This window comes from Camarhynchus parvulus, chromosome 5 (assembly GCF_901933205.1).
Source record: "Camarhynchus parvulus chromosome 5, STF_HiC, whole genome shotgun sequence".
Taxonomy (NCBI): Eukaryota; Metazoa; Chordata; class Aves; order Passeriformes; family Thraupidae; genus Camarhynchus; species Camarhynchus parvulus.
Window position 1 is genome coordinate 30,329,992 of NC_044575.1, and position 21,760 is coordinate 30,351,751.

Consider the following 21,760-nt stretch of genomic DNA (forward strand, 5'->3'; position numbering starts at 1 on the left):
TACAAATGCAAAAAATAGCATAGTTCAGGTTAAGTGAGTTCTCCAGTGCATGGAAACCTTTCCAGTACTAGGAAAGCCATGTCTCTAAATACTGTTTGAGCTACAGACAATCAGCAGAGCTAATGTTACTGCTTCTGTCCCTTTGAACATTGGTGTCTCTATTTCACTATCGTTTGGATTCAGGGAATAAGAAAAATTCAGCTCTGATAATTAAAAGTTGTGCTTTTTCTTTTGTCATTATATTACTCTTGATGGCTTTTTGACACACAAAATTGCATTATGTTTCATTGCCTAGCATGGCACAAGGTGAGAGATGTTCTAAGTGATTCAGCACAGCACTCTGTGTCAGAGAAATGAATGATTTGTCAGAAATGAGACATCAGGAAAGGAGATCCTTCAAAATGGGAGAAGCCAACTTTGACAGAGGCTTTCTGTATTGAAGCTCAGTATTTCAAAAGCTTTCTCCTTCAGGACTTTTGTACTAGGAGTCATAAAACATTGCCATTTTCAGCTCCAATCTGTGTTTCAGCTCTGTATTGCTGCAGGAGGAGCGACGCAGAAGGAAGATGCCATTGAGGAGCTCAGCAGGATTCGTGCTGCTCTTGCTCTCTCAGTGCACTGCGTCCCTGGGCTCCAAAGAGGCACTGGGCCTAGCTAATGCCCACCTCCTCCCCCAGAGAGACTATGAGAGACTGGGAAACGCCCATGAGAAAGGTACTCATTAAGACAGCCAGTGATTTGGAAGTGTTCTGTGTATTACTTTATTGCTTTGCTGTAACATTTTCAACCAACATGTACCAAAGCTAGCCCTGGAAGAATAATTTGCAATATGAACATGTCCTGCCACAAAGTCCTGAACCTGTCTGTAGAAGTTGTTCTATAATGATCACTGAGAAGGGCAACTCTGAGGGTCACTGTGTGTATTGCTGGCTTGGACATCACCATATAAATTACTTAAATAATCTTTCTATAATATCATGGCATCATATTTGGAGTCAGGTAGGCTATGTCTACCAGGCAAATGTAATTTTTACTGAATTTTTCTCACAGAGATAATAAAATTGTCCAAGTTTTTATTAAATGCGAATTACAAATATTTCACAGTTTAATGACATAAGGACATGCCTTTCAACTCTATGGGGAAGTGAGTGATTTCAATTCATAAACATATTTTTGAGTAACAGAACAATGAATACCATCCTTCTCTACAAAAGGAATTCTCTATAAGTTCATACATATGTAAATGTATATTTAAATAAATTATCTTCTGGCTCTTAAGAAGCCTGAGAATCAATTGTAAAATTCAGAGCATTGTGCTGCAGTCTCAGAGATGCTTGATTTTATACTAAAGCAGAAGTTACCTTATAAATATGTTACATTTAAAAAACACCAGTAAATATTTTAGCCCAATAGAGAGGGTCAACCCAAGCTTTATATGCCATTTTTGTTACCCTCTGAGTCTACTGGATAAGCAATACAATGGAAAAGCAGTTTCACCCATCTTCCTGATGCTGGTGTTCAGCACTGAACAGAACTGTAGTCCTAACTGTAAATGCGTGATAAAATTTAGCCTGGAGTTTGAGTGAAAAGAACTCATGCTATGAAAATCCTCAGATGTTTATAAGCTTTATGTTAACAAGAAATATGCTTTAATATCTCCCTTTTATCAATGAAAACATGGCATACATTTCAGAATTTAACACAAGGATGTTAGAGGTGCCTGAAGTATAAATTGGTTAAAGAGAAATTAATTTGTTCATTGACGAAAAGACTAGGTCTAGCTATCAATTGTCCTATAGATGGCACAGGGAATTGCAGACTTGCTGAGTACTCAATCTGGAAGAACACTGGTGGAAAAGGAATGTACACAGTTTTTGGCTTTTCAACCATATTTCTGTCATAAATACAAAATCATACTTCTGTTGTATGACAGAGTAACAAACCATTTTTTGAATTGCTGAATATTTCCTTCATGTTCCTCCCAGAAGTCTTCCCCTTTTAGTTGAATAAATGGCCATCAGCTGCAATGGGGTCAGTCAGCTTCCAGTCTAAAGAGAGTCATTCAGTCACTCTAGAGGACAGAGTTAAATTTCTGAAATTTACTATTTGAACAGAATTTACTTTAACTTTTGTGTGTGTGTGTGGTTTTTTTTGGTGTTTTTTTTTTCACTCAGACTATCCTAGGGATTGTTTTGAGATCTTAAAGCACTCCAAAGGAAACTCCAGAGATGGCCTTTACATCATCAAACCAAAAGAAGAACCAATTGTTGTCTTTTGTAACATGCAGGATGGTGGCTGGACAGTAATCCAGCACATTACAGCCAACAGCACTGTCGATTTTGACAGGACTTGGCAGGACTACAAATATGGATTTGGCTCTGTTGATGAGAACCACTGGTTAGGAAATGAATACATGCATCAGTTAACTGGCAGCTCAGTGCAATATATACTTGGAGTTAAACTTGTGAATCTAAATGCTGAAGTCAAATGGGGACAGTATGAGCCATTCCTGATTGAGGGGGAGGAGTCTCAATATCGAATCAGGGTTGGTCTTTACAAAGGCAACGCCACTGATGCTCTGACCCTGGACACAGATGCTTATCTCCATGACAACCAGAAGTTCACCACCAAGGACAGAGACAATGACAATTACTTTATGAATTGTGCTAAGCTGGAGCTCAATGGCATTCCTGGGGGAGGCTGGTGGTACGATGCCTGTGCTGGGGCAAACCTGAATCGCAGGAACGTGATATACTGGCATAGAGACTGCAGCAAGCAACAGCCCTGCAAGTTTGCATGGATGATGGTCAAACCCATCAAGCACCACCAGTCATACCCTACCAAGGCCTGCCCCTGTCAGAAAGTTGAACTGTAGACAAACCATGTGTATTTGTCAGGAACATGGACTATTTCTCAAGTGACTGAAATGAACTCACTGACTGAGTAATCACCCTAAGTAACCACGACTGGAAATGTAAATTGAGCCTCTCTAAGGGCTTAATGTTGACATATTGTCCAGGACTGGAATATGTCACAGAAATTTGCCAACCACACAAGTGAGAAAGCATCAGAAACTGAGGCCTTTACCACAAGATTTAAATAAACAGAAGATTTAAATAATTAATTTTATACTATCTTAGCCATAAGACAAGTCCGATATGAAATCCAGGATATGATGTCTTGTACAATATATACATGAATAAAAATGCATTTCAGAAGGGTTTTCTCTGGTGCGAATGTTCATGATTAATTGCACATATATAATTTCACATTTTCATATATCGTGCAGGGAGGAAATTTCCAGCTAAATACCTACATTTACAAAATGCACACTGAAGTGTATTGTGTACCATAGGACTCCAACAGGCCTTTTCTTTATAACTTTAGTGAATGGTATTTTAATATTTAAAATTGGAATTAACCTCATCTCCCATGGCTTCTTTCCCCCTTCATTGACTCTTATCTCTACCTTTTAATGACCCCATATACAGTGAAGTATTCAGCACAGGCTTTTCTTTTCTGCCTTCCTTTTAGAGCACTCAGCACTAATGGGATTGCCAGCTTTCCCATTTAAAGCCACTGATCCAAAGCTTACAATCCCTCTGATTTTTTCCCCCAAGAAACTCTGTGAATACATTTTTAAAAAGATCAGATTGATATTGCAATTGTTTATTTATTCCTCCGTTTTCGCCCTGAAGATTACTCCATTTTATTTACCATAATTTGACTGTTACTTCTCCCTGCTCCATGCTGTGCTTCTGCTTTTTTCCTTTTTTAACACCGCTGTGAGAAAAGAAGAGAATGCTGCTTTATTTCACATTTAATAGTTTCAATTGTTTTAGTACTCAACCTTGACATCAATTAAACAGTACCTTTTTTCTAACTATAAAATAAAGTTTAATTATAAATTGTTCTATTTTAAAACAATAAACAAAAGTATTTAAATTTTTATAACCTTGAAGACCTTGTTTTGTTTTACCACTCTTTGAGTTGCTTCATACAGTTCTATACCATTGGAATAACAGAATGACAACTGAAGAGTTTTTATTGTTGCATTTAAAAAATGTCAGACTAATAATTAGATTATCATGTGTGTTTTTTTAGATATTTCAGTTAAAGAAACTCCACCATCAGATCCTGCAAAATTCCTGGTTTTTAATTTAAAATACTATTTATAGTTTTCATGGAAATTGCTTTAGAAAACAAATTCTATTGCGTTTTGAGAGGACCAAAACTGTCATGATTGCTTAAGATGAGAAATTATTTTGGAAGCAGAAAAGCCAAGAAAGCAATTTTTAGTTTTCTTGATGCACTGCAGCATTTTCAGAAAGAGATGCAGCTATGTGATGTGGGTGAGGCCAACATAGCACATATGCCAGTTTTGCAGCACCTGATTTTTTTCCCCCCTGAATCTGTGTTCAAAGACAGAAGTGTGATAGGAGAAGAAATGGTTAGCACCTGAATTGAGTTTATATAATTGAATCAATTTAACATGGGTTCTGCATAATTCTATCAGGATGCCTCCAAAGATGTGATGAGGATACAGGAAAATCACCTCAGCGCTGCCAGTCTCACATAGCTTTTGTTAGAATTCCTGACCCTATAGCCCAATGTTCACACATCTTCCAAAATTATGTTTTAATAAGCGTGACATGGAAGTGTGGAAGGGAGAGTCCACAGCTGCATCTGATCATCAAAGGCAGGTAACCTGCTCTGCAGCACACCCTGAGCTTGTCTTAGAGGATTTTGGAGGTAAGGACTCTGCAAACAAGCTGTATGAATAACTTGGGCACCAGCAGACCAAACCCAGCTGCCCAGGGCTGGAGGGACTCTAGTTATTACTTTACATAGCCCTACAAACCTATGCACTGAATTCCAGTAAAAAAATTAGATTTAAAATGTAATAAAAACTCATAACAGGGAGTCTACTAGCAAAAAACCTGAAACATTTAATTGAACTCAGGGACTGAGCAACATTCCACACTTCTAAAAACACTATGGATGGAAATGACCATGGTGGCTGGGTTAGGGATTAAGTACTGGATGAAATAAGAATATTCTAGAACATCCATCAGCGTGGAACCTTTAAAAATAGACTAAACTTTACTTCATAATTCCTTAGCAAAAGACTGTCTTAACTGAACAGATTTTTTTCTTCCATGGCTGAACCTTGATGACCAGATACCCAGAACAACGCTGAAGGCATCTGGCCTTCATCACTGGATCAGTGAAATCACAGACTGAAACATGGGGGTTTCTATTCTACCCCTCCTAAGTTCTTTTGCCAATCTCATTTCTCCTACACTGTCTCAGTCTTTCCTCATTTTACTGCCTCCTGCAGTATGGGAAAGAAGGAGGGTCTTCCCAGAAGTAGCTGCGAAAACAAATTTATTTGGTCGAATAAACAGCCTTCCAAAATGACTAAATATGACATGATCTAGAGCAAAAGGTTCCAGCTCTAAGCACCTGTGAATGGGAGGCATGTTCCACTTTAACCATGCCATCTCCTAACAACAGCAGTGAAATAGTTTTCTTTACTTCTCCTACTTTGCATTTCTCTGCATTTGACAGTAGTCAACTGCAGGAAATGTAAGCACATCCTCCCATTCAATACCACATTAATCAACTCAGAATTTGTTCACTATTTGTCTTTTAAAATAATTCAGTTTTCATATGAGAAAGTGCTTGCTTTTGTTTCTGACTTTACAGACTTCCAGGTAACTTTATTTTTTATGTATAACCGTAGATTTAAAAGTATGACAAAGTGGTTTTAGGGGCTAACTGACTAAGGTTGTTAATTTATTGATGCAATACACTGTATCAAAAAATTAACAACATTAGCTGTATGGCCTGATTTTCTCCTACTAGAATTAACAAACAGTCCTTTAGTCACTCTCATGTCTTCTGTGTTTCAGAAGGCATCAGGCCACAGTCAGAGTGGGGAACTACAGAGCTGAATCCAGCCGCGTTCCACAGCTGGAATCCTCCACTGTACCCTCTTTCCACTCTTCCTCCTATAGCTACCTGATGAATTGCACACTAAAGGAGGCCTTATGGACAGCACACTCTAAAAACAACTATTTGACCTCCACTATGCCTAGGTTGCTGCTGCATGTACGGATTAAAAGATATTTCAGCTTCTATCTCGGCACTGTAAACCAGGAATTCAGCAAAAGCCCCCCCAGCTTAAGAGGTCTACTGAAACAGAAGCCATCAGCAACCAGGGTCTGGAGGAGGACCTGCTGAGAAGAAAACTTCTGAAGGATTTGAAATGTTTGGTTTATTTGAGGAGAACTGACTTTGGTATATCAGCAGATACATGAAGAAACTAGCGACATTTAGTGACCAATGGCAAAAATACTGAGTAAAAGGCAGTGCTTTTAGTGAGTGCAAAAAGACTGAAATTCCTTAATTGTAAAAAAATACATTTGCCAAGATGAAAAAAACAATTGTAACACCATCCCTTTCTGAAACCACTAGTAGGCATAGATTATCTCCTATTATGTTATTAATTTTTAATTGTTTAACTTCTTATGGGGTAGCTATCAATAAAATCATAAACAAGAAGCTTATTAAAGCTCGACGTTTTATGACACTCAATTGTCAAATGTATGTGTAAGAACTTCTTAGGGAGTTCAAAAGGTGGTAATGGAGATTTGGGGGAGACCACATAAGAAACAGAGTGGCCTCTTACTGACTTGCTGGGGGTGAAGCCAAGTAGTGAAGTGAAAAGACACCGTATCATTTTCTAGAGTTAAGGTTTAGCCTGTGTTTCAAAACAGAGAAGCCTGACTACCCAGCAGCTGCAGGAGCATTACAGTTATCTACACACATACATCAAATTTGCAAAAAATTTGAATGTTAGTTGATAAATTATGGGGATCTGGAATATGTACGGGTGCTGGCATATATATGAAAAGGAAGAGACCAAAATCATACCCCTGGTTTGTGGAAAAATTCAATACTTTAAAATATAAAAGGCGCTGGGTCTTTGAAAAGCTTAGTTAGGGATGTGTATTTATGCATCTATATTGATAATACATACTTATCTATATAGATGTATGTGTATGAAATTATGTGAAACCAAAATATAGTTTTACAAAAAGCATTTCATTAGTCCATGACAATAATCAATTACAGGATCAGTAAAAATGTAATTAAAAGGACAGATAACAAGATTGTCCTACACTGCAGAAGTCCCACAACACTTTTTTAAAAGGTACAAAGTACAATCAAGTACTAACAGATACTCTGATGAGGACCACATTTGTCCTTTTGAGGTTTTGATTTTTTTAAGAATAAGCATCCTACATAACAATAAAGTAACGCACACCTCTTTATATAATTCTTCATATTTACAATGTACTAATGTGTGGCCATGTAATCTCTCACATGGTTATGTGCTAGCAGCATAATTTGTGCACATATTTCACAATTACATTGAACCAACATTGTTGCATCCATCACTGTGTATTCCAATACATTTACTGAGCAGAGAGTCCATAAACATTTACAGAACATTCTTGATCAACAGACTTCAAAAACAAGAAAAAATACTCCATTTAATTCCAGTAAGAGCCAATGCTTCATTTCAGCAATAACAGTGCAGCCAGCATGAACTGTTAGTACCTCATAAATTTTGTCTTTAACTACAGCTTGTGCCCCCAGAGAGACACATTCATTTGCTAAAAATCAAACATAGTTTACTGAATGACTGGTCTGATGTAATATAAAATAAACCCAATCTAACAATTAATTTGTACATAGTTACTGTACACAGGAAAAGCTCTGGATAGTGACAGAACAAAGCTGATGAAAGAGTTTTTATAAAGACCTCTGCTTTCTTTTCATAAGTAACCACATGCTAATGCACAAAAAGTAATAGGCCCAATATGGTGTGTTACAAAATCAATCATGTGATGTTAAAGAACATATTTTTGCATTAGTACACTGCTAATCTTTCACTGAAAAAATTTTCCCCTGTGGACACTGGGGCTAAAAATGTTAATCACTTGTACTGTGATTGTTGACATGGAGGATTTATCTATCTGTAGGAGAACATTCTGATGGTATGATAACTTAACACATTATAGAAACAATTTCACTGAGAGCAGTGGTACATTCACGATGACTTATACAATCCCTGAAATGTGCAACTGGCTAATGTCACCACTGCAATGTCCTGCTAAAGTGTACAGTAGATTTAATATGAAGATTGTCTCAAATTAATATTCCAAAGTATCTCACTCGAGTTTTGATAAAAAGACTAGAATTGAATTTTTGTACATCAAGATCTTTTTCATTCCTTCATAAAATTTTTCTTTAGTACCTCCACACCTCATGACTCCTGTTGCCATTAACTTTGTCTTCTGAGGACCTTTTCTGAAGCTTCTTGTTTGTTCCCACCAGGGAAGTCACCAGCTCCATTCCAAAAGCCTTTGCTGAAGGCAGCCCCTTGCTTACCCACTCACTTGGTCAGTGCTGCAGGGCTCCTGCCAGACTAACACAGACATCAGGAAGGCACAGGCAGCTCAGCTTTGGCACCAAAAGCCCTCTCCAATCTCAGCCAGTGGTCAGTCTCAGCTTGTTACTAGGCCAGTACAACCCAGTCCCAACAGCCACAGCTACCAGGGGTGTTGACTTCAGCCACATCTGTAGCAGATGTGGTTTTGCTGGACCAAAAGACAGTGCCTGAAGATAACTCATGCTTCCAAGCACTTGATGTTGACTAGTCCTTGTAAAGCTACTTAATGACAAAGAATTCAAAGAGTTTTTAATAGTTTTACAGAAACATTAAAAAGTTGCTTAAAAAATCTTTCCTCTTTAAAGGATGCCAGTTCTCTCACTGTTTATATATAGGTAAATGTTATGGAAGCTTTTGGAGCAAGGTGTAGCGCAACAAAGGAGATTGCAAAAAAGACTTCCCTTGTGTTGTAGATAGACTGTGTACATTATGCTTTACAGTCAGTTCTGATTTGTACCCTTGTCACTGTTGAATACAATTTTATAATTTCCTTCAGAGGTACTAGGAACTGGAGAAATTCAGAGGCGTCACCATTTTTCAAAATGACAGTGACTTGCAGGATGGAAATGATATTGGGACTGGCTCCTTCATGTACAAAATACAAAATCTATTTCTTCCACTATAAGCCCTTCCACTACGAGCCCTTCCTAAGTCTCCACAAGAGTCATCCTTAAAGTGGAAATTTTCTCAGTATTATATTCTCCTATAATGTGTGTGTTCACTTGGAGTATTATGAATCTCCCTAACCACTTAGTATTGGGGATGACAGCATTTACCCTTTAGATAGTCCTTGTTTCATCTCAACAGCTGATAGTAAAGCCCCAAAGCAGAGGTAGCACAGGCTGCATTGCTTGGAACACTGAAAACTAAATAAACAATACATTAGCAAAGAACTATAGGAAGAAATAGTTCTGCTCTACAGGGAGACAGACTGAATGACTTAACCTGATGACCGGATGATCATCCCAGCCAGATTTCTAGTAGTTTATAGTTTATTCCACCTATTCTCGGGCTGAAAGAAAGGACAAAAGACACCAAACACAATAATTGTAATGCAATTCTACTGCATAGTCAAAAACAACCTGTGTTGCTCATAGCAGCCACTGACATTTTTATCCCAAGCACACTACTTTCATGCAAAATTTAACTTTTCAGAAGATTTTTTTAACCACTAGAAACAACAGCAATAGCTTTGAAATACAGAATTTGTTAGGTTACATCAATATCTATATTTCTCCATATTTCTTATACAAGAACAATTATGGCAGTCTGGTATTGCCCTGCCAGTATAGTTTCTCTTCCACTTTTTTCTTTTTCCACTGGCAGAAAAGCAGCATCTTAAAAGTCTTCCTGAAAGTTTTATTACAGAGGGCATAACACATGGGGTTAACAGTACTGTTCACATAGCATAGCCAATATCCAAGGTGCCACAGCGTCAGGGGGATGCAGTCAGAGCAAAATGTGGAGATCAAAACCATGATATTATAGGGAGTCCAAGTGATGATAAAAGCCAAAAGAATGGCACTTAAAGTCTGTGCTGCTTTGCGTTCCTTTATAAGAACCATGCGTTTCCTTTTGGTGATCTGGTTATTTATATTTGGATCCATGCTTTTGATGGAAGGGTCCTTTGACAGAGCAGCAGAACAAGGAGTTATTTTTACTTTTCGGCAACCATTGTTGCCTTCCTGAGTGCCATCAGCCTTAACCACCAAACGGAATTTATAGGCCACACATTTTTTACTTTTTTGTACATGCTCTTTGGTAGGTGACAAAAAGTATTTCTGGTTCTCAAAATCACTTTCTTCAGGTTGGTCTTTGACAACAACATCTGTAGTCTCATCATACTCTTCTGCCTTACTTTTAGATGGACTTTTGTAAGTTACTTGGAAAACTGGGTCAGTGGCAAGTTTATCCTCATCTTCTGAGGAGGCGTAGCTGCTGCAGGTGGTTAACTGGTCAGCTTTGGCCCAGTCCATGCAAGTACTCGCTGCCTGGGAGGCCTTCGCCGTAGCTGATGTACTTCGGCTAGATGAGGACCAAGAAGCCTGACACCTCTCTCTTTTGACTAAGTTTTGCTGCTTGCAACTGAAGCAAGACTTCAGGAGAGTTTTCTGAGGCTTTATTGTCTCATACTCTGCCACAGACTCTGAGCCCTGCAGTTCAGCGAGGTCCTTGGTGCGTTTCTCGGTCTCTTTGTAAATGCGGCAGTACAGAATGGTCATCACAGATACTGGAATGTAAAAAGCAGCAATTGCAGTACCAAAGGTAATAATGGGTTCATACAGAAACTGTATCTGGCACTCTTCAGGTGGTACTGTTCGTTCACCCACAAAATATTGCCAGCACAAGATTACAGGCGCCCACAACATGAAGGAAATCAGCCAAGCCATACCAATCATGATGCCAGCTCTTTTGGGTGTGCGTTTGGCCCTGTAAGTTAAAGGCCTTGTGATGGAAAAATATCTGTCAAAACTGATGACTAGGAGGTTCATTACTGAGGCATTGCTAGCTACATAGTCCAGTGCTAGCCACAGGTCACAGGCGAGGCTTCCAAGAGTCCAATGGCCTATGAGTATGTAGGATGTATAAAGGTTCATAGAAAATATCCCAATGATGAGATCTGCACAGGCAAGGCTGAGCAAGTAGTAATTGTTGACAGTTTTGAGCTGACTGTTGACCTTAAAGGATATCATTACAAGAATATTTCCCACTATGGTTATTAAGCTTACAATTGCAGTTACAGTGGCAATAGTGATGACTTCCCAGAGGCTATGTCCTTCTAACTGCTTATGGTTGATGGATGAACTGTTTACAACAGTAGAATTGCTGAATAAATTGACTTCCATTCTTGTCCTGGCGTATTGTCATCAGGACCTTAGCACTGTTGCATACTGCTTTCTGTACTCAGAAGCATCCTTTTGGAGATAGCTATAAAGATCAAAGGAAAAAAAATCAGAAAATTTAAGTAGCTCAATAGCACACATTTCCATTAGATACTCTGAAAACACTTGTGAAACAACTTATCACATTATTTGTGCTCTCTTTTCACATTTTGATTGCTATTTCTACAATTGTGAACAGAACTAAAACACACAAATGTACATCCTAGGACAATGTGCTCTGGCATTTTATGACATTTCGAAATGCAATCTAACTATTATTTCATAAGACAGTCAACCACCCCAGCTCTTACATTTTGAGTATCTTAGGAACCCTCTACATACTCTCAAACACAGGCATTTAAGGTTTTGCAGTAAGATAGTGAGTCACTGTGTTGTTTCCTACAGTATTTAAAATGCATGCCAAGGTTTCAGGAATTATCTTTGAAAAATTGTAAAAGTCACCAACAACAGAAAAGAGTAAGAGAATACTGGGGGCACATGGGAGTTAGGAGCCACACTGGCATGGTGACAGCAAGAAACAAATAGGTGTTAGAAGTGCTTGAGGCAATGGAGGGCAATCTTTGAGTAAATGAAGCACACGAGGCCAAGAAGATGTTTGTGGACAAAACTCAATCTAGAGATCTTAGGACAGAGAAGACTGATGGGGTTAAGCATGGAAGTACAGTCTGGGTACTTTGGATGAGTGAATGGTAGAATTGAGGATACAGAGGAATAAACTGCAGAGGAAGAACTGGAAGATAACCACACTGGTAAAAAATGCAAATTTAACAACCCATTTCAAATACCAATTTGAAATAACACTTGCATAAGCAGCAAAAGGTGAAAACAGGACCACTTTATTAATGCATACATGCCACTGACATCCATTGCTTTCTACATTCCTCACTGCTGTTTCTTGTGCCAGTGAACCTGCATTAGGCAAAATTTCTTTGAAAGATACCTGCTGGGTTTTCAGTAATTCCATCACATCGGGTGATGCTAATCACTTATTCGACACTTACTCTCACTAAACTGTGTAATTTTGAAATAGTCAAATAGTATGCAGTTTTTAAAGTCAGAAATAAAAGCTAAATTATTAACAGATTTTTCTACTAGTCTTTTAGCCTGTATAAAACTGGCATGATCTCTTTTTCAAAGCAGACATACGTTCAGCTAAAATTATCACATTAATCACCTATTAAAGTCCATTTCTAAGTCTTTAAGATTCTCTCTACATCAGATCTCTATTATATGGTCTTCCCTATCAATCCACACCACTTCTCTGTATTTTCATCTTTCATCCTAACTCTCAGAACATTGTTTTCTTTGGTCTTGGAAAGTGCCTTTTGTTAACTGCAAGCTTTTACAGACTATCTCTTTCCCACATGACTTTGTACCAAGAAGTTGTGTCCTGTCTCTCAGCAGCTGAATAGAATTTTTTACAGCCACTAGTTGAACTTTCAGAAAAGCATGTAATTTTCTTTCATTGTCCTCTTTGTCCAGCCTTAGAGGTGGTTAAGACATGTCTGGACCTGGCACTTGTTTAGTGGTTTAGGGGTTACAGTGGTAGTTCTGTGTTCTGGACTTGATTTTACAGGTCTCTTCCAACCTTGATTATTCTACAATTCTATGATTCTTATTTGCTTTTACTGTTTCCTTCACTTTTTTCCCCAGGTCTCCTAAACATCCACAGAAGTGTATCATGTTTCTACTTCAAACCCTTCTTAAATGGTGATCTCTTGTTGTAATGAACCTGGATAATGGTAAGTTTCCTGATATAGTGAGACTTCTGCCTATCGTACTTCTCAGAATGGTTCTCCTCCATCTGTGTGTGTCTATCATCTCCCATTTTATATTTAAATTTTTCTGCATTCGTATTCTGCTTATACACTGAGCCTAATTCAACAGGATTCTAATTCATGTATAGACCTTGCAGACTAGCAACAATCATAATACATGCACGTTGACCATCTGTATGCTTGCCTCTCTCTCTCCAATCTCCAGAGTCAGTCTAGCAGCCATGAATAGCTGAAGTGCCACAGCAGTTCTAATTAGTCCTATGCAAATAAGGACATTTCATCTTGGTTCTGCATTCTGGAAAGATCTCCCCCAAGTCAGAGCTGTCTTGATGGCTGGTGCACTGGCTTTACAAATCTTCACAAAAACTTGAAGAGTAGGAATTCACTTCATGCGAAACAAAGGTGTGTGGAGCAGCTGCATGCCTATGGTAGGTAACTGAGCTGTGAGAGAGGAATCTGTTTCTTACTTTACATGTCTTATGCTTCTTTTTCTGTGGACAGAACAAAGTTGTTCTGTGCATTAAAAGCTCCATGTGACTAAATTTTCAAGCACAGCAGCGTGGCAGTGGGTTTAGTGTGGCAATCTCAGGGAACAATGAGGGCTGTTTGCTCTGTGAGGGAAGGTGAGGACAATGCCACAGCAGGTGGGAGCTGAGGCTGACCAAGAAGCAGCAGGATGTGGAGAAGCACGTTGGGTTCATGAGAAGGTGAGAGACAGTGATGGTCCAGTGCTTGCACAGCAAGTCTGGAGTGATGAGGCATGTCCGAGAGCAAGCCAGGAAGCCCAGCCAGCAGGTGTGAGTCAGGATCTGAGCCAGGATTGAGGAGATAGAAGGCCAGGTGTAGATGTAGCTGCTGCCTGGCTGTGATGTAGCACTGGCAAGGGCCAGCCGTACAACTCGCTGGCCTTGGGCTTTTGCATGATATCAGCTAAGGCTAGATATCATAGTCTTAAAAAGGCACAGCTATGAATATCAGGTACAGGAATAAACCTTTACAAACTACATTTGCCTAATGCCAGTGTTTGAGCAGCCATGTAGAGAACAATTACAAATCATTTCAACTTTGTGCCTTTTTTTGCCAAAAATGGCACTTGCCTCAGAAGAGGGAACACTGGAAATTGTATAGGTGCTGTGGCCTGTAATGCATTGTCTTTACCATAGATAGCAAGTGTCTCCCCCTCTCAGGTCTCTTATGTTCCCCAACATTAGCGATTGGGAAGAAAGACTGCTCGAACTACACCATGTGGATTGCAGACTTGAGAGCAGCAGGAGAAGCAGAAATTGTTGTTGCTGTTGTTGTTGTTGTTGTAGTTGTTGTGACACAGATGTTCTTGGTTTAAACTGACATGGGTTGGAGAAATACTGATAATACATTATGGAAACTACATAATTTCTTAATAATTGATTAATAAAAAGCACTGTTTGATCATGCAAAGCCTTCCCTCCCTAATGGGCTATTTTACTGTGATGTCTATAAAGTTGACAACAGTTGACTTATTAGTATGCAAAGATCTCTTCTTGGCATGTTGGCTATTCTTGTGATCTCGTCATTCTCTATCCTCTTTTGTTTCATAGGTCTGCATTAACACTTTGTGGATTACCTTTTGTCATCTATTTGTGTATCACTCAGGCTAATAGAGCCTGTGAGTGGGACTTCTGCGTGCTATGGTAACATAATTTATGTTCATTGTCTATCATAAGACATGATAATAATAGGGGCATCAAAACTAAATTATAAAATTAAAATGCATATGTACAGTATCATGACTCTGCTATGTCTCATAATTATTAATGCATGAAGTTCATGCTTGTGAGTTGTAATGGTATTTGTTATGTACTGCCAAGTAGTAATGATTTTTTTTCAATCTATCTGTAAGTATTAATTATTGTGAGTTAAATTTGTACATAAAGTCAGCTTACAGTTATGTGTAGGCAGATTGTTCATGTCACAGATTAATTGCACCACAGATGCAGGCACAGCTTGGGTTCACCAGGTTTTATTAGCTCCATCTCATTCTGTCAGACCTGTGGTGGCTGCATGAGTATTGCTTGCATGTCTTTGCAATGTGCTTGCCAAAGCTGCTCCCTGTTACTTTATTTATTTGCTTGTATGCTAAGCTAACTTACGGATTTGCTGCCCACTGTGCCCCGGAACTCAGCAGCCCACAACACAGGTAGTTGTGCAGCTACAGCACAGCCCACGATTTCACAAAATAGGAGGTTTGGTCACATTTTGCTGGAATGATTCCTGGGCTTAAAAGGCCTGCAAAACCAGACTGATATTTTAATGTGTTGTCAAATGACAGCCTATGTGTTCAAGATGGATCGGGCTAGCTGGTGTTAGGAAACTGGTGAACTTCCCCAAGAACAGCATGAGTGGCTGCTCAGTATAAGAATAGCAGGACAAACCAGCCTAGGACTATGACACAAAGGTGTTCCTGTGTCTCTGCTCTGTGTCCTGAGAGAAGGATGTTCCTCAAGAGGCTGTAGAGCCAACTCATGTGGTTCATGTAGCGCAGGTGTCTGCTGAACACCCTTTCAGCCCGGGATCAGTTGCTTTTCTCCTCATTTGCTACAGAAAGCAAAGGTCCTGCACTTGGGTCACAACACTCCCATGCAGCTCGACAGGCTGGGGCAAGAGTGGCTGGAAAGCTGCCTAGTGGAAAAGGCGCTGGAGGTGCTGGCTGACAGCATCTGAACATGAGCCAGCATGTGCTCAGGTGGCCAAAATGCCAATGGCACCCTGGCATCAGCAACAGTGTGGCAGCGATCACTGCCTGTCCTGCGCTTGGCACTGGGGTGGCCACACCTCGAGTCCTGCGTCCCCCTCTGGGCCCCGCTGTCCCTACAAGGACACTGAGGTGCTGGGACAGCTCCAGAGGAGGGCAGCGGAGCTGGGGAAGGGTCTGGAGCACAAGTCCTGTAGGAGCAGCTGAGGGAGATGCGTTTGGTCAGTCTGGAGAAAAGGCGGCTCAGGGAGACGTTACTGCTCTCTAGGTGAGGATGGTTCTCTTCCCCTGGGTTGCAAGTCACAAGATGAAACAGCCTCAAGCTGCACCTGAGGATGTTCACATTGGGTATTAGGTAAATTTCTTCACCAAGAGGGTGGGTAGGCATTGGAACAGGCTGCCCAGGGAAGCAATAGAATCACCTTCCCTGGACGTATTTAAAAGATGTGTAAATGTGGGGCTTATGAACATGGTTTAGTGTTGGAAGTGGCAGTGCAGGCTTAACAGTTGGACTGAATGGTATCTTTTCCAACCTAAACAATTCCGTAACTCATCTAGCTTTAGCTAAGAGCTCTATTTTCTAAGCACTAAATACATGTTTTTTCTGTTTTTATTCACACACGTGGATGCGATTTTGCCCTCCTTGCCCGTTGGTACCAGCAGGACGTGCGGGCCCGGCCCGGCCCGGGGCTGCCCGCCGCCCGCAGGGGGCGCTGCCGAGGCCGCTCCGCCGCCGCCATTTCCCCGGGCCGCGGCGAGCGGCCCTTTCCGGCAGTGGGCGGGACGGGCGCGGCCCCGGCGGCCCGCGGCAGGCGAGCCCGGCCATGCAGGCGGAGCGGGGCGGCAGCCGGCCCCGCAGGGAAGGGGCCCGGCACGGCCGGCGGCGCCCCAGCGGCGCGCCCGACACGGCGAAGGAAGGAGGCGGCGGGGACGGCCACGGGCGCGGAGGAGGCGGGGGCCGGGGAAGAGGCGGCGCTTACGGGCACCGAGGAGGCGGGGGCCGGGGCAGGCGAGAGCCCCGAGGTCGCGGGGCAGCGCCATCGCCTAGCGCCCAGCAGCACCGGCGGGTAAGCGGGACGAGAGCCCGCCCTCCGCGGCAGCACGGGGAGGCGGAGCTGAGCGTGCGGGGCCCCGGGGCGGCCCTTGGGCTGGGGGCACAACCCTCCCTTCCCCTCCCCGCTCCTCCCCTTCCCGAGGTGGAGCCAGGCTGGCAGCGGTGCCCCAGCCTGTGGGGTGGGGTGGGTTGGGTTGGGTACCGCCCGGGACAGCTCGGCAGCTGCAGCATCCCTGTGCCGTATTCCGGCTCTGGGGCAGCTCAGCCTTCGCACTCTGGTGCAGCATAACACAGGGCTTGTCTTGCCGAAATACGGGTATAATTTTGAGCTGAAAAGATAAAAGTCTTGTTTGAAAAATGCGTCTGAAAAAATGCCTCCTCAGTTTGCAAATTGAGATGAAGAATTCTTGAGCAGTTTTGGCACATTTGCGATGTTTTAATGGTTGGACTCGAACGATCTTAGAGATCTTTTCCAGCCTTAGCAGTTCTATGGTCAGAAGTTGAAATGAGCGTGTGTCCTGTCCAGCCTGTGGTACTCGCAGTTAAGACGTGGTAACAGAGCACACCTTACATAGTGGGTATCTGTGATTCACTAGGTATCGTTTGTCATTAATAGAAGTTAATGGTTGTGCATTAGCCCATTATAGAATGTTTTAGCAGATTAAAAGTAGTGCAGACATACCATTGTGTACCACAATTACATAGGCAATTTCCTGTGGAGGCATTATCTGCCTCACCATGGTATGAGATAAACACTGTGCCTTTAAAAAGAAAGAGTCCCCATAAAAAATGCTTTGACTACTTCATTCAGATTGTTTTGCTTCTGGTAGCATTGTTGCAACATGGAAATCATGTCCCTGGATTGGCAAAGAGATTATAATGATGACCTAATGCTAATTGGTGTTGGCAGCACTGGGAGTCCTAATGTAGATGGACCAGATGCTACCCCAATTCCAGCATCATGTTGATTAGATTCACTTTGACTTTTATGATGCCATGGCTTCAATTGAACCCACCCAGTGTTTTATCTGTATTAGAACTGTTATTGTATTTAGATACATAGCACTCATGTTTTGGAAGATAAAAGTTAACGGCTCAATTGGTACACTTACTTAGAATGCTGGTCAGTGCTTTCACATGAAAGCAATATAAATTGCTGAATTCACACTGATGTTTGGGGACAGGTTTGGATCCTGAATGTAAAACAACAATGTTCCCTCATAAATTGCCGGAGCATACAGGGGTAATTCAGCAGGGGTAAATCTGTGTATTAGCTGGGGAAATTTCTATCCTGGACTGATTTTTTTCCCCAAGTCGTTCAACCCTGCAATTTAAAACGTTTCTTTTGGGACACATTAAAATATGTTTTGCCACTGCTCACTTTGTTATTGACTTGGATATGCTCTTTATCTTAGCCTAGCACATAATAGCCAAGGCTATTATGATTTGGGACTTTAAAAGTGAAGCAATAGCTAAGATTTTCTGAGAACACTACTGAAGGTTGTTGTGTAATGTAATGTTCTTCCTGCACTGGAGGGTTTTGATGTTAAGCACTGTACGGTCTCTTAGTGCACCTGCCACAAATTTTGTGTTTAGCAGCTTGGGTGGGATTGGCTTCCAGCAATCCAGCCACACCATCAGCAGCTGTGCCAGCCTGCAGCTGCTGAATTTTAGTGCTACCTGTGAGCCAATCTCATTATTCACCACTTCTGGAGCAGAGAGAGCCTCCTCCTTCCATTAGTGTAGCCAGCGTTTATCTGACAGAGAGTTGCCCCCTTTTAATCCCAGCTCCTTAGTATTCTCTGTGTTCAGCAAGAGTGACTTGTATTACAAGAGTGCACCACCTCAGTGATAGCATGCTTGGCCCAGAGTAAGCATTTTGTGTGAGACAAGACCCTGCTGCCTTTCAGCAATAGGGGGCAAATCTTCTGAAATGGTGATGTGTGAGCTGCAAAACTGGGAAGTCAGGTAATAAGACAGGGAGTGTGATGGTCGTACCACATTCCCTTTCCTTACTGTGTGCTGAGATACTGGGGTCTTCTCAGAAAAAACAGGGTTTTTTTTCTTTTGTTTTTTACAGTGAAGTAGAAATTGACATTAAATTGCATAATATTTTGTCAGCAATATTTCTTAGTCAATTGCATTCATGTAAAAGCACTGTCTTAAAATGTGTTTTGGATGTTTTAGTTTCTTGCCTCCTAAGCTTGCATTTGAAGCTACAGGAGGGCATTATTTGTGACCTGTACAAGAGGGAGAAGAGTGTCGTGGTGGCACATTCAGTTTGCAGTTTCGTGGGGCACGAGAAGACTGGGCACTGTGTGCTTTACACTGCTGCAGGGGTCCTGTAATTCTTTGGTTTTAGTCATGGGTGATCAGCTGTGTTATTTGCAAAGCCTGGGAAGACCCAGAAATTGCTGTCAGTTCTCCCCTCCTCAGCTATATGCTAAGGAGGGAGAAGGAGATTAGGTGTTGTATTTGTATGGTAGATCCAGCTGTGGATCAGAATCTTAGAGAAGAAAGCTTTGTGATTTCTATCAGCTCTTGAGAAGGTGGTTCTCTGAGTAAATTCCCAGCTCTACATTTGAAACAAGATGCTGCCTCTCTTAAATATGAAATTGATTTAGAAACTATGAGAAAAAGTGTTCTTATTCCTTTTGAAGAGGGAAAAGGATCTTTCACTTGTTATGTCTTTTTGTAACTAGTGTGCATGTTGTTTTAACTGGCTTGATTACTGAAGATTTTGTGTCCTCCCTTCAAAAATGAATGCCTAATTAAGACCAGCTGGTTTACCAAATGGCAGATTTCTTTGTAGTCCTGTCATCTTGAATATTTTTTCCATTGTTTCAGTCTGCTTTAGCTCATATATGCTACATTAAATAAATAAAACACATTTGAAATGACTCAATTTTAGCAAAATGTGGCATTATAATGCTTAAAGTAAATTGACATTGGTCCAATATTATCTCCCACTTTTAGTCTAACTCAGAATTCATGTTTTATGTACTGTCAGAATTTTAAAATTGCTCTCATTAAGAGATAGAGTATATTAAAATAGAAACAGCTTTCTGAAATTGTGGATATGAGGCTGGGTTTTATTTTGATGGTCCTTGACCACATTTTTTGAGGATTGGTAGTAGTTTAAGGAGATTTTCTTTTGTCCTTTAGGTTTATTACCTTTGCAATTTATGAGGTATTCTTTTAACTTTCCATTCAATGATACACTGAGCGTTCATGTGATGCATGCTGCTACTCCAGTGCAGCTGGAATTGGCAGGTCTGTTTCAATGTTCCTTTCCTGGCTTTGGGCAGTGTTGCAGTAAACATTTTATTGTTCACAAATGGATGTTAACAGGTGGATTTTAGTGCCGTCTTTCTCATGTGTGGTTAGTTTCAAGATGCATCACATTAATTATTTTTTGTATCTTCATTCTTGTAGTCCCTGCACATATAGAAGTGATCTAAGAGAACATCTAATGCTGTCAGCATCAGATTAATTTTCCTAATTAGTATGAGTGAACCGTTTACCATCTAAGCAACTGCAAAAAGCAGTTGAGAGGCACAGTAACAGAAGTAACAAATACAGATATATTTGATTGCCTTTAGAACACTGTGACAGAACTTGTGCAGATAGAAGAATAGATTTCTGGATCTTGAAGACAGTAAATGTTCTGACATTTTGTGTTAACGTTCTCAAAAACAACTAGAAAAAACTTATTTAGATTAATGTGCATCAATTTGTGAGCTGTACTTAATTGCTAATGCAGTGTGAAGAGCTTCCCTTCTCAGAAGTTTCTCTACTGTGATGGCTCAGTAACAAACTGATTTTGTTAAATGGGATTCTGCAAGGCTTCATTCTATATCTACTCATGTTCAGTTTTCTATTAATAATTCAAGCAGGGAAGGATTAAAATATACAGTGTTAATATTTGCCGACAGTGCTAAACTGGCAGGAGGGTGGAGCACAGAACACAGTCTCAACAAATGGAAGAAACAGCCTACATTTGGGTGTGATTCAAGGTCAAATATAATAAAATCACATCTACATAGGAAATATCTGTAGCAGGTGACTGATTAAGGTGCAATTTTATAGAAGAGAACTGTCAGCTTAATGGATGAGAAGGTATCAATTAGTGATGCCATTACATTCAAGAACTAGTTCTATTTTTTGCAAGATTGGGACTAGCTGGGGAAAGTTCAGAGGGAAGGAATGAAGAAATACGTAAAGAGGATATGACCTAGGGGGAAAGGCTGAAGAACCTGATTCTTTCTCTTTTTATATTATTTATGTATCAATTTCAATTTTTTTTGATCTGGCAAAGAGAACACTTTGGACAGGCCTGGTTAGCAATGTTCCATAGAGTAGAGAGGTAGCTGCAAAGAGATCCATTTTTGGCAGGACAAGAAGAAAAACATTATTAAGAAGGAAGAGGTTTAACTGGGGCCTTGAGAATAAAATTTGTGACTGAAAGATTAGATAGCTTGTGTATCAAGTACATGGGAATCAGGACTGAAAAATATGTATAATGAAGGTTACTGAGTCTACTCAGTAGACCTGCTGTGTAACCACTTGTCACAACCCTATTTATTTTTCTTTTATTTTTTCAAGGCTGTCTGTGCAATGGAAAAGCATAAATGCTTTTTATACATCCAAAGTTAATTTATTCTTTTTGGATTCTAGACAATAGAAGAACCTGTTTTTTACAGTGGACTCCAGAGTTTCATAATAGTCCCTAATTGTTTAGTGTGGAATGGTTTAGTGATATTTACTGTT

The 21,760-nt window shown here is 40.6% G+C and overlaps 3 protein-coding genes across 3 annotated transcripts in view; 2 read left to right on the plus strand and 1 right to left on the minus strand.

Moving 5' to 3' along the window:
• Positions 1-566: 566 nt before the first annotated feature.
• On the plus strand, positions 567-2,875 carry LOC115904715 (fibrinogen-like protein 1-like protein). Its single transcript, XM_030950340.1, has 2 exons — positions 567-714; positions 2,175-2,875. The coding sequence occupies exons 1-2, from the start codon at positions 567-569 to the stop codon at positions 2,873-2,875; spliced, it is 849 nt and encodes a 282-aa protein (XP_030806200.1).
• A 6,908-nt stretch (positions 2,876-9,783) lies between these two features.
• On the minus strand, positions 9,784-11,370 carry CHRM5 (cholinergic receptor muscarinic 5). The gene has a single exon (XM_030950303.1). The coding sequence runs from the start codon at positions 11,368-11,370 to the stop codon at positions 9,784-9,786; it is 1,587 nt and encodes a 528-aa protein (XP_030806163.1).
• A 5,390-nt stretch (positions 11,371-16,760) lies between these two features.
• Positions 16,761-21,760, plus strand: part of AVEN (apoptosis and caspase activation inhibitor) — an 88,519-nt gene continuing 83,519 nt past the window's right edge. The window contains exon 1 of the mRNA XM_030950039.1: positions 16,761-17,003. Coding sequence (XP_030805899.1) covers positions 16,761-17,003 — 243 coding nt within the window. The remainder of the gene's footprint in view (positions 17,004-21,760) is intronic.